The sequence below is a fragment of the Mauremys reevesii genome, linkage group 27 (genome assembly GCF_016161935.1).
Source record: "Mauremys reevesii isolate NIE-2019 linkage group 27, ASM1616193v1, whole genome shotgun sequence".
NCBI classification, from domain to species: domain Eukaryota; kingdom Metazoa; phylum Chordata; order Testudines; family Geoemydidae; genus Mauremys; species Mauremys reevesii.
In genome coordinates this window covers 8922712-8935237 of record NC_052649.1, presented here as the reverse complement: position 1 = coordinate 8935237, position 12526 = coordinate 8922712, and the positions used below count along the sequence as shown (strand labels likewise).

Sequence of the window (12526 nt, the reverse complement as noted above, 5' to 3'; positions counted from 1 at the left end):
CCCTGCAGGCAGCCCCTTGGCACGCGGCAAGCGGCAGAGAGCACCCGGCCCTGCTGCCGGCTGGTGCGAACGCGCGGCCGAGTCACTTACAGCCAGTGATGAGCCCGATCCAGCCGTCGTCGTGCACGTGGGGGAACTCTGCAAGAGACACGGCCGGGGGCTCAGCTGGGGGGGCAGGGACAGGCTCTTCGGGTGTCGCTGCCTTTGCTAGGCTGGTACACGGTGCACAGCTCCGCCCATTGCCCAGCGGGAGGTGGTGGGGCCAGGACCCTGCAGCCATGGACCTGCCCCCGGCCCTCCCACCCCACTGCACTGCTGCCTGGGGCTGGTGACGGGCTGCCCGGCAAGAACAGCTCCCCCCAGTGCTGCAGGGCCCAGCCCTGGCGACAGGGCTGCTGCCTTCCCGCAGCTCATGCATCTTGCAGCTGAGGCTGGGTGTAGAACCCAGGCGTCCTGGCTCCCTCCCCCACACACACCTTTCTCCCAGAACAGGGGCTAGAACCCAGTGCCGCTGGGTGGGGCTGGCACGAGCCCTCCCCACCTGTGCCCAGGTACCAGGGGTCCATGTCGGGGGGGGCTGGGGCTGGCACGAGCCCTCCCTACCTGTGCCCAGGTACCAGGGGTCCATGTCCGGGGGGGGCGGGGGCTGGCACGAGCCCTCCCTCCCTGTGCCCAGGTACCAGGGGTCCATGTTGGGGGGGGGCGGGGCTGGCACGAGCCCTCCCTCCCTGTGCCCAGGTACCAGGGGTCCATGGCGGGGGGGGGGGGGGCTGGCACGAGCCCTCCCCACCTGTGCCCCGGTACCCGGGGTCCCTGTGGGGGGGGGGCTGGGGCTGGCACGAGCCCTCCCTCCCTGTGCCCAGGTACCAGGGGTCCATGTCGGGGGGGGGGCTGGGGCTGGCATGAGCCCTCCCCACCTGTGCCCAGGTACCAGGGGTCCATGTCGGGGGGGCTGGGGCTGGCACGAGCCCTCCCTCCCTGTGCCCAGGTACCAGGGGTCCATGTCGGGGGGGGGGCGGGGCTGGCACGAGCCCTCCCTACCTGTGCCCAGGTACCAGGGGTCCATGTCGGGGGGGGCGGGGCTGGCACGAGCCCTCCCTACCTGTGCCCAGGTACCAGGGGTCCATGTCGGGGGGGGCGGGGCTGGCACGAGCCCTCCCTACCTGTGCCCAGGTACCAGGGGTCCATGTCGGGGGGGATCTCCATGGCGCTGCGGGGCATGGAGGCGCAGTTGGACTCCAGCAGCTCCCCCTTGATGCTGTAGGGCGCCGGCCCCCCGCTGGGGCGGAAGATGGCTTTGAGGGGCAGGAGGCTGTTGAACTTCACCCCTGACAGGCAGCCCGAGAAGCCGGGCGTGTTGTACTTCTGGATCTCGGGGTCAACCATGCCTGTCTCTGCAGGGGCACGGACAGGAGGGGGTTAACTGGGGCTGAGCAAGGAGGGGCCAGGGGGCTCCTCCCGTGGGGAAGGGGAGCAGGCTACCCTGGCCCCACAAGGCTGGGGAGGGGGTTTCAGCTTCCACGAGCCGGGGGCGGGCGCATGGTTCCCAGCCTGTCCATGGTGGCCACAGCCAGGGGCACTGAGCTGCCAAGGGGCAGCGCAGATCCCAAGGGGGGGCAGAGGGGGACGGGCAGGGCCCCGGGGGCAGAGGGGGCGGTGCAGTTTCCAGGGGGGCGGTGGGGGGGGGGGGGCAGGGCCCCGTGGGGCAGAGGGGACGGGCAGGGCCCTGGGGGCAGAGGGGCGGGGCAGGGCCCCGGGGGCAGAGGCGGGGGCAGTTTCCCGGGGCCGGTGGAGGATGGGCAGGGCCCGGGGGCAGAGGGGCAGGGCAGTTTCCCGGGGACGGTGGAGGGGACGGGCAGTTCCTGGAGGGGCAGAGGGGGGCGGGCAGTTTGCGGGGGGCTGGTGGAGGGGGACGGGCAGGGCCCCGGGGGCAGAGGGGGGCGGGGCAGTTCCCCTGGAGGGGGCAGAGGGGGACGGGCAGTTTCCCGGGGGCTGGTGGAGGGGGACGGGCAGGGCCCCGGGGGGCAGAGGGGGCAGGGCCCCGGGGCCCTTCTTACCCATCACGCGCCCCAGGTACAGGTTCTTGGGTGAGTCCAGCTTCCTGTCCACGAACAAGGAGAACTGCTGTTCCAGGGCGGGGAAATAATCCACCTGGGGTGAGAGTGAGAGCCCTGCTCAGCCCCCCATAGCCTGCAGCCCCCAACCCCTCTCCAGGGGCCGGAGCGCAGGCAGGGGCAGTTCGTTCAGCCACTGACCCGGCAGCTTCACTGCCTCAGCTCAGCACGGCCTCACGGGAGCCAGTCCGGGGTCTGGCAACTCAGCCCCGGCCAGAAAGTCTTGTGTCCCTGGATCACAACAACCCTGCCTGGCACCCACCTGCCCCCTTACGCCCCTGCCTCCAGGAGCAGATCCCCGCAGGGCGGGCCTGGCCCCGGGAGCGGATCCCCGCCCGGCAGTACCTGGGTGTAGAGTGTACGGTTGATGCGGGTGATGTTGATGCGATGGGGCCTCCCGTCCGTCACGGGCGCAGTGGTCAGCGGGAAGACGTAGGGGCTGGTGCCCAGCTGGTAGCGCAGCTGCAGGCTCCCTGCCAAGGCAAGGCCCAGAGCGATGAGCAGGGGCCAGCCGGGAACAACCCAGAACTCAGCGCGGGGAGGGGTCTGGGGGCCGGCTCCAGGGGCCTGAGGATCCCTGACGGAGGGGGGCTCAGCTCTGGGCCAAGACCCTGGGAAGGTGGGGAGGGGGTGACGCCAGCCTGAGGCCGTGGGGGGAAGTGGCCCTGGCTCCGGCCTGACGCCCCCGGGCTCTCACCGTCCTCCCGGATGAGCACGGCCACGTAGTCCCGGCGGAAGGAGCTGACGTAGAGCAGGACGGCGGGCGCGGTGCCGGTGCGGAAGCTGAAGCTGAGCTCCTCGCTGGTCAGGTTGTAGCCCGGCAGCGGCTGGCTCAGGATGCTGGCGAACGCGCGGGCGGCTGAGAGCTCGGCCGGCAGGATGTTGTAGCGAACCCAGGTGCCCGGCTCGAAGTAGGCGCCGATGTCTGCATGGGGGGCACAGAGGGAGTGCGGGGGCCTGGCCTGCCCCTGGTGGCCCTGACCCCGGGCGGCCCGCCCCTCACCCCGGCCTCTGGCTGGGGGTCCCTGACCCCGGGCGCCCCGCCCCTCACCCCGGCCCCTGGCCGGGCATCCCTGATCCCACGCGCCCAGCCCCTCACCCCGGCCTCTGGCCGGGGGTCCCTGACCCCGCGCGCCCCTCCCCTCACCCCGGCCTCTGGCTGGGCGTCCCTGACCCCGGGCGGCCCGCCCCTCACCCCTGCCTCTGGCCGGGCATCCCGTACCCTAGGCAGCCCGCCCCTCACCCCGGCCTCTGGCCGGGCATCCCGTACCCTAGGCAGCCCGCCCCTCACCGCGGCCTCTGGCCGGGCATCCCGTACCCTAGGCAGCCCGCCCCTCACCCCGGCCTCTGGCCGGGCATCCCGTACCCTAGGCAGCCCGCCCCTCACCCCGGCCTCTGGCCGGGCATCCCGTACCCTAGGCAGCCCGCCCCTCACCCCGGCCTCTGGCCGGGCATCCCGTACCCTAGGCAGCCCGCCCCTCACCCCGGCCTCTGGCCGGGTGTCCGTGCCCCCGGGCGGCGCAGCACCACTCACCGCGGTTGCAGAAGAGCCCGTCGAAGGCGGAGAGGCTGCAGTTGCAGGTGTAGTGGCTGTAGCGCTCCACACAGAGCCCGCTGTTCTGGCAGGGCACCCGCGGGTACTGGCAGTAGCCGGTGCAGTTCACCCGCACGCCCTGCGTCTCGTTGGCCTTGCCCTCCAGGTTCAGCGTCTGCCCGTTCATGCGCAGCCCCCGCAGGCAGCCCAGGAAGGGGCGCAGCCGGTGCTCGGCCGAGCCTGGCCCGGGGGACAGAGAGCGTCAGGCCTGGGAAGAGCCAGCGGCCTGGCTGCCCCCACCATGGCAAGGCCTGCACTGCCAGGCTGGGCTGGACGGTCGACCCCGAGGTCACGGGTTCCTGCCGAGGGAGGATCGGCAGAGCCCCAAAGCACCGACTCCCCCGGGGAAATCGACCTTCACTAGCACCCGGGCTCAGGGCTCAGCGCCTGCGAACACCCCACCCCCAGCAGAGGCCCCGATTCTCACCTGATGGGGAAACTGAGGCAGAGAGACGGAGGGACGTGCCCAACGTCACAGAGCTGGGGAGAGACCCCGGGAGTCCTGGCTCCCAAGCCCCGGCTCTCACCACTAGCCTGCCCTGCACTGAGAGTGAAGAAGTGCTGAGAGGAGCGTGGGCTCGGGGGCTGGCTTGTGTTTCTGTCTGTACCGTGGTAACGTCTGAACACCGCAGCTGAGCAGTTCTCCACTGGAACGGTCAGAACCTGGGGGATTCTGGGAAAAGGGGGACGCATGGAGCCCCTGCCAGTGCCGAGCAGAGCCGCAGGGTCGGGCACCTTGCAGCTCTCTGGGAATCAAATCAAACCAAACCACACACAGCTGGGTGCCACGCAGTTAACCCCTAGCAATCCCCGGGCCGGAGAGCTCAGGGGCCTGCTAAACCCAGGGTTGTGAGTTCAATCCCTGAGGGAGCCACTTGGGGGTTGGTCCTGCTTTGAGCAGGGGGTTGGACTAGATACCTCCTGAGGTCCCTTCCAGCCCTGATAGTCTGTGATTCTTAACAACTGAGGCCTGGCCCGGCCCCAGCCCGCCCCTCCCTGCTCACTGAGAGCCCCACCGGGGCGGGGCACCAGCGGTGCCTGTCGCTTCCAAACCAGAGAGCAAGGTACTTGGGGGAAGAAAAAGGAGACACCCAGAGCTCCTGGCATTGGGGGGGAGAAGGGGGAACCTTGCTTGGGGGACACACCCAGAGCCCCTGGCGTGGGGGGGGCAGAGAAGGTGGAACCTTGCTGGGGGGGGCACCCAGAGCCCCTGGCGTGGGGGGGGGCAGAGACGGGGGACCCTTGCTGGGGGGGGGCCCCCAGAGCCCCTGGCATGGGGGAGAAGGGGAACCTTGCTGGGGCACCCAGAGCCCCTGGCATGGGGGGGGCAGAGAAGGTGGAACCTTGCTGGGAGGGCACCCAGAGCCCCTGGCATGGGGGGGGGGAGAGAAGGGGGAACCTTGCTGGGGGGGGCACCCAGAGCCCCTGGCATGGGGGGGTGGAGAAGGGAGGGTGGGCCCATGATAAGAGAGGAGGGTGGAAAGGGGGCCCAGAACCTGTGGGGGGATGAAAGGAGGTTTGGGGGAGAGTCTGGGGGGTTGGCACCCTGCCCCCAGGGGTAATTCATGTCTGAAAGGCCCAGCGACTCTGGTTGCCCTCTGGCGATGCACCGCTCCCCCCGAGCACCCTGGGTCACTGGGGCCGAGGGGGGGCTGGGCTGCTGCACCCCGACAGGCCCGGCACGGACTGAGGGAAGAGGATGGGGTGAGGGGCTCTGCTGGGTGGTGGGGGAGCCCGAGGGGCCCAGCACACTAATGGGGCCCTGGCCCGGGGCTGGTCCCAGGGCACCCTTTAAAGCCAGGAGACCCACCCGCTGGCTAAGGAGCAATGCAGCCAGGGAGGCCCTTAGCCTGCCGTGCCAGCTGCAGGACTCCTGGGTTCTCTGAGGGGAGGAGCTGGAGCATCCCGGATTCGCTGCCGGGCTGGGGAGGGGCCCTGAGCCGGGCGCTGGGAGCAGCCCCGGGGGCCCCAGGCTCTGCCCTTCACTCACCCACGTAGAGGGGCCTGTCGAACTCCAGCCGGACGTAGCTCTGGGGTGGGGCCAGCCGCACCACCCAGGGCAGCTTGTCCACCCGCAGCCGCGCCAGTTTCACGTTGATCTCGGCCTTCACCTGGTGCCACTCGTCATCGCTGAAGGGGACGGGGGATCTCACCGTCAGGTTCTCGTCCCCGTTCCCGATGTCGTACGCGAACACCACGTCTCTGGTGGCTGGGGAAGCAGGGGGGAGGTCAGTTCTCAGGGGCTCCCTGCCAGCAGCACCCACCCTCTGAGCCCCCCGGAGTCCTGCCCACAGCCCCTGCCATCCCAGCTCTGGCCCCTGCCAGTCACCTCTGCCGGTGCCCCTAAATCCTGCCCCCCAATCACCCTGCGACGGCTCTGCCGGTGCCCCTAAATCCTGCCCCCCCCATCACCCAGCGACGGCTCTGCCGGTGCCCCTAAATCCTGCTCCCCCCCATCACCCTGCGACGGCTCTGCAGTGCCTAAATCCTGCCCCCCATCACCCTCGCGGCTCTGCGTGCCCCTAAATCCTGTCCCCATCACCCCTGCGGCTCTGCCGGTGCCCCTAAATCCTGCCCCCTCCATCACCCCGCGACGGCTCTGCGGTGCCTAAATCCTGCCCCCAATCACCCTGCGACGGCTCTGCCGGTGCCCCTAAATCCTGCCCCCATCACCCTGCGACGGCTCTGCCGGTGCCCCTAAATCCTGCCCCCCCCATCACCCAGCGACGGCTCTGCCGGTGCCCCTAAATCCTGCCCCCCCCATCACCCTGCGACGGCTCTGCCGGTGCCCCTAAATCCTGCCCCCCCATCACCCTGCGACGGCTCTGCCGGTGCCCCTAAATCCTGCCCCAATCACCTGCGACGGCTCTGCCGGTGCCCCTAAATCCTACCCCATCACCCCTGCGACGGCTCTGCCGTGCCTAAATCCTGCCCCCATCACCCCTCGACGGCTCTGCGGTGCCCCTAAATCCTGCCCCCCATCACCCTGCGACGGCTCTGCCGGTGCCTAAATCCTGCCCCCATCACCCCTGCGACGGCTCTGCGGTGCCCCTAAATCCTGCCCCCATCACCCTGCGACGGCTCTGCGGTGCCCCTAAATCCTGCCCCATCACCCTGCGACGGCTCTGCCGGTGCCCCTAAATCCTGCCCCCATCACCCCTGCGACGGCTCTGCCGGTGCCCCTAATCCTGCCCCCCATCACCCTCGACGGCTCTGCCGGTGCTAAATCCTGCCCCCTCCATCACCCTGCGGCTCTGCCGGTGCCTAAATCCTGCCCCTCCATCACCCTCGGCGGCTCTGCCGGTGCCTAAATCCTGCCCCCTCCATCACCCCTGCGACGGCTCTGCCGGTGCCCCTAAATCCTGCCCCCATCACCCTCGGCGGCTCTGCGGTGCCCTATATCCTGCCCCCCTCCATCACCCTGCGACGGCTCTGCCGGTGCCCCTAAATCCTGCCCCCCCCCCATCACCCTGCGACGGCTCTGCCGGTGCCCCTAAATCCTGCCCCTCCCAATCACCCTGCGACGGCTCTGCCGGTGCCCCTCACTCCCGTCCCGCAGCCCCCCACTACTCCAGCCAAGTTCTGGAAGATCTCGTCTGCGACTCCCTGGCCCCGCGCCCAGCCCCTACTGTTGAGCTCGATGCGGATGTAGTTCCTGCAGCCCCAGTTCTCCAGGAAGACCCCGGAGAGGGCGGTGGTTCGGAAGTAGAAGGAAATGTCCAGGCTGTGGTTGGCCAGGAAGGTGGGGAACACGAGGGAGGCGCCTCTGTTGAAGGAGACGGTGTTCCAGGTGTTCCCTGAAAGAGACCAGGGCAGGGTGAGACCTGGGCCCCGCAGAGCCAGCAAGGGGGTGACCCGGGCCCAGCCTCTCCCCTGCAGGACAGAGGGACCGTGCAAGGGCCCCGGCCGGGCCCCCCGCCCAGCAGGGCACTCACGGTCTCCGTAGCAGCGCAGCGGCCCCAGCAGGAACTGGGCCTCGGAGTGGGAGCGGTTGGTGTCTCCCACCACGACCTGGGTGACGGGCAGGTGGTCCACGAAGTTCAGCAGCCCCTTGTCCGTCCTCCTAGAGCCGAGCCGGGGGTGAAGGAGCCGGGGTCAGAGAGGGACAGGAGCCCCCCGGCCACTCCACGCCCCTGCCCTCCTTCCCCACCCCCAGCTGGATGCTCCCCACTGCCCCCGCACCCACTGCCTGCCCCCCACTGCCACAGCCTGTCCGCCCCCCACTGCCTGGCCCCCCACCGCCTGCCCCCCACTGCCACAGCCTCTCCGCCCCCCACTGCCTGCCCCCCAGTGCCACAGCCTCTCCACCCCCCACTGCCTGCCCCCCACTGCCACAGCCTCTCCCCTCCCCACTGCCGGGCCCCCCACTGCCACAGCCTCTCCGCCCCCCACTGCCTGGCCCCCCACTGCCACAGCCTCTCTGCCCCCCACTGCCACAGCCTGCTCTGCCCCCACTCAGCTGCCCCCACTACCGCTGCCTACTCGCCCCCCTGCCCAGTGGCACCCTGCACCGCCCCACTCCACCAACCTCCCCAACCTCCCCAACTCTGTGCCGCCCCACTCCACCGACCCCCCCATGCCCTGCGCTGCCCCATCACCTCAGCAACCCCATCCCCAGGCACCCCACCACTGCCCTGCACTGCTCCCCATGTGTGCCCCAGAGCCAGCCCATGCTCCCCCCCCCGCGGGGCTCACCACTGGGCATGGTCGGCGTCACAATTGCAGAAGTACTTGGGGTCGACGCAGTTCTTCTCCAGGCCGCAGGCGCAGCGCTGGACGCCCGGCGGGGAGCCCCCCCAGTAGTAATGGCGCTGGTCGTGGCGGCCCATCCAGAAGCTGACGGGCGGCCCGTCTGGGGGAGGGGACAGAGCCGCGGGTGAGGCGGGGAGGGGGGTGGGCTGAGCTGGGCTAAGGGGCTGGGGGAGCGGACGGAGAGCAGCCCAGGGGAGGTGCCAAGAGGGTGAGCAGGGACCCTGAGACTCACCCCATGACCCTGCCCTCCCCCACTGCTGGGGCAGGGCAGTGACCCCCCGGTACCCGCCCATTAATCCCATTGCCGGGGCGGGGCAGAGAGAGCCCCCCGTTTCCCTCCCCCGAGGCACGCACAGGGGGTGTTGAGCAGGCGGGAGCTGTAGCAGGAGAATTCCAGGTGCTGCTCGCAGTACTCGGAGCCGTTGGCCAGGGCGGCCACCTCCGCCCACGAGGCGTTCCAGTACTCCACAGCGCCCAGGAAGGGCCGGTCCACGCTGGAGCCCCTCACCCGCGAGGCGTAGTGCCGGTTGTGCCGGACGATGGTCCAGGCCCGATCCCCTGGGGCCGACGCGCAAGGAGAAAGGACGGAGTCAGCGAGGGAGCAGCCTGGGTGTCCCTGCACCCCAGCCCCTCTCTCCGGCATCACTCAGGGGTGGGGGGAAATGGGGGCAGCCCAGGCACCGTGACAAGGTCCAATCCCCTTCCCTACCAATGGGCCTCAGCCCTGGCCGCCCCCAGGGCCCCTCTGCAGGCAGGGGTCAGTCGCTCTTGGGCCCGGTTCTGCAATGGACACCGTCACCGGCCCTCCAGGAACTGGGCTGAGACCCCACCACGCAGGTGCTGCATGTGGGGACGACTTCCAGTCACCACTGCCTGGGGCTGGGTCAGAGCCGGTGACCCCTAGAGGGGAAAAGCCCTGTGCCCCATTCCCTGCCCCCCGAGCCAGCCAGTCCCTGCCCCGGGACCGGATCAGGGCCAGCACCCCCTAGAGGGGAAAAGCCCCAAATCCCAAGCCCTGCCAGACCCTTTGCCATCTCTCCTCCCCCTCTCCCCACCCCGGCTACCTCGGATGTCGCAGTAGACGGTGAAGGGTTTGAGGGGCCCACTGCCGTCAGGGTCGATGGTGAAGTTCCCAGACGTTTTCCCACTGAGCCAATACGCGTCACACGACTCTTTGTAAAGGGCTGGAACAGGCAAAGCAGGAGGCTGGGATGAGACTAGCAAGCCAGGAACTCACCCTCCGCCCCTCCCCAGCTTCCCCTGGCTGGGCCGGAGCTCACATTTGTGGCAGGTCTCTCCCTTGTATCCCGTCAGGTCGCAGACGCAGGCGAAGTCATCCCAGGACTGCAGGCAGCGGCCGCCGTGCTCGCACAGATTGGGGGTGCACCTGGCGGGGACAGATGCAGCTGAGGACGGCCGGGCGCATGGACGCCGGGGTGAGCAGGGGGTGCAGCTATCCGGCCATGACTCCAGCCACTGGCAGAGCTGCCCAGGCAAACCCGCCCTCTGGCCCAGCGCAGCCAGGCCCTGCCTCAAACCGGATCGCTCTGCCCCGAGCTGTTCTTAACGACCGCAGCGCTGCACGGATGCCGGCTGAGATCGCGGCCCCCGTCAGGCCGGGCACTGCGCAGACACGTCCCTGCCCCGACTAGCTCACTCTGAACAAAGCAGAAATGGGGGGGCTGAAAGCTGGCGGCAGGGCAGAACCTCGATCTCAGGTCCCTTCAGGCCCAGCCCTAGGCACCGAGGACAAGCCCATGCCCCTCCCCCACGGTTTGCCCTGGGGCAGCCCCCCAGCGCAGACACGGCCTGGCTCCTGGCGCGGGTCAGGCAGCCGTCTGGCCCCCCAGCACAGACACGGCCTGGCTCCTGGCGCGGGTCAGGCAGCTGTCTGGCCCCCCAGCGCAGACACGGCCTGGCTCCTGGCGCGGCTCAGGCAGCCGGCCGGCCCCCCAGCGCAGACACGGCCTGGCTCCTGGCACGGGTCAGGCGGCCGTCTGGCCCCCCAGCACAGACACGGCCTGGCTCCTGGCGCGGGTCAGGCAGCCGTCTGGCCCCCCAGCGCAGACACGGCCTGGCTCCTGGCGCGGGTCGGGCGGCCGTCTGGCCCCCCAGCACAGACACGGCCTGGCTCCTGGCACGGGTCAGGCAGCCGTCTGGCCCCCCAGCACAGACACGGCCTGGCTCCTGGCGCGGGTCAGGCAGCCGCCTGGCCCCAGCACAGACACGGCCTGGCTCCTGGCACGGGTCAGGCAGCCGCCTGGCCCCAGCACAGACACGGCCTGGCTCCTGGCACGGGTCAGGCAGCCGCCTGGCCCCCAGCACAGACACGGCCTGGCTCCTGGCGCGCTCAGGCAGCCGCCTGGCCCCAGCACAGACACGGCCTGGCTCTGGCGCGCTCAGGCAGCCGTCTGGCCCCCCAGCGCAGACACGGCCTGGCTCCTGGCGCGGGTCTGGCAGCCGCCTGGCCCCCAGCGCAGACACGGCCTGGCTCTGGCGCGCTCAGGCAGCCGCCTGGCCCCAGCGCAGACACGGCCTGGCTCCTGGCGCGGGTCAGGCAGCCGCCTGGCCCCAGCGCAGACACGGCCTGGCTCCTGGCGCGGTCGGGCGGCCGCCTGGCCCCAGCACAGACACGGCCTGGCTCCTGGCGCGGCTCAGGCAGCCGTCTGGCCCCCCAGCTCAGACACGGCCTGGCTCCTGGCGCGGGTCAGGCAGCCGCCTGGCCCCAGCGCAGACACGGCCTGGCTCCTGGCGCGGCCTGGCCCCCAGCACAGACACGGCCTGGCTCCTGGCACGGGTCAGGCAGCCGCCTGGCCCCAGCACAGACACGGCCTGGCTCCTGGCGCGGTCAGGCAGCCGCCTGGCCCCCAGCGACACGGCCTGGCTCCTGGCGCGGTCGGGCGGCCGCCTGGCCCCCAGCACAGACACGGCCTGGCTCCTGGCACGGGTCAGGCAGCCGTCTGGCCCCCCAGCACAGACACGGCCTGGCTCCTGGCGCGGGTCAGGCAGCCGTCTGGCCCCCCAGCACAGACACGGCCTGGCTCCTGGCACGGGTCAGGCAGCCGTCTGGCCCCCCAGCACAGACACGGCCTGGCTCCTGGCGCGGGTCAGGCAGCCGTCTGGCCCCCCAGCACAGACACGGCCTGGCTCCTGGCGCGGGTCAGGCAGCCGTCTGGCCCCCCAGCACAGACACGGCCTGGCTCCTGGCGCGGGTCAGGCAGCCGTCTGGCCCCCCAGCGCAGACACGGCCTGGCTCCTGGCGCGGGTCAGGCAGCCGTCTGGCCCCCCAGCACAGACACGGCCTGGCTCCTGGCGCGGGTCAGGCAGCCGTCTGGCCGGCCGGCCCCCCAGCGCAGACACGGCCTGGCTCCTGGCGCGGCCGGCCGGTGGGCACGTACCTGTCGGTGATGCTGCACATGTTGAAGAAGACGTTGGAGTATTTCCCCAGCCGCTCCTGCCTCAGCAGGTCCAGCTCCACGGGCTGGGCGTCGACGCTGATGCTCTGCAGGCAGCCGTGGAAGGCCGTTTGATTCGACAGGCAGCCAGTGACGGCGGCGGGTTTGGGGCAGCCTGGAACACACACGGGGGCGGGGGAGGTGAGTGCTGCCTGCCGCCTGCCCCCCCCGCCTGCCCCCCCGGCCCGGGCCACCCACCTCCAAAGAAGTACTGGGTCCCGGTGCGCAGCTGGAAGGGGTGGGCCACCCGGAACTCGGCCCCGTCGTTGTCGTCGATGGTGATCACAGCCGAGCCATCCCGCGCCACCAGCTCCACCATGTGCCAGAAGCCGTCGTTCAGCCGGTACCCTGGATGGGGGCAGAGTGGGGGTGGGGGGCGAGTGGGCTGCTGGTTCCCATCACCTCCTGCACCCCCTTGGCGGGACAATACGATGCCGGGGCCTGAGACCCCCCCAGCAGGTGGCCATGGGGAGACAGGCCCTGCCATCCCCCCAGCCCCTCCTCCCCCAGCCCTCTCCTTGGTCACGTCACAAAGAGAAGGGGAAGGGGGGTCGGGATCCCAGCCTGTAAGTGCCAACATGGGGAACTGATAGCTGGGAACAGGCTCTTTG

General features: G+C 70.6%; 1 protein-coding gene across 2 annotated transcripts in view; it reads right to left on the bottom strand.

Annotated features, from left to right (window-relative positions):
* CNTNAP1 (contactin associated protein 1) overlaps window positions 1–12526 on the bottom strand; it is a 30419-nt gene that overhangs the window by 1410 nt on the left and 16483 nt on the right. For both annotated transcript variants that reach the window (XM_039516974.1, XM_039516975.1), the window contains exons 9-23: window positions 12114–12263; window positions 11859–12030; window positions 9741–9847; window positions 9525–9644; window positions 8815–9018; window positions 8404–8560; window positions 7644–7771; window positions 7338–7505; window positions 5699–5917; window positions 3649–3888; window positions 2812–3039; window positions 2460–2587; window positions 2058–2151; window positions 1164–1394; window positions 91–138 (exon numbers count right to left, since the gene is read on the bottom strand). In XM_039516974.1, the coding sequence (XP_039372908.1) occupies window positions 91–138; window positions 1164–1394; window positions 2058–2151; window positions 2460–2587; window positions 2812–3039; window positions 3649–3888; window positions 5699–5917; window positions 7338–7505; window positions 7644–7771; window positions 8404–8560; window positions 8815–9018; window positions 9525–9644; window positions 9741–9847; window positions 11859–12030; window positions 12114–12263 (2394 nt within the window). The remainder of the gene's footprint in view (window positions 1–90; window positions 139–1163; window positions 1395–2057; window positions 2152–2459; window positions 2588–2811; window positions 3040–3648; window positions 3889–5698; window positions 5918–7337; window positions 7506–7643; window positions 7772–8403; window positions 8561–8814; window positions 9019–9524; window positions 9645–9740; window positions 9848–11858; window positions 12031–12113; window positions 12264–12526) is intronic.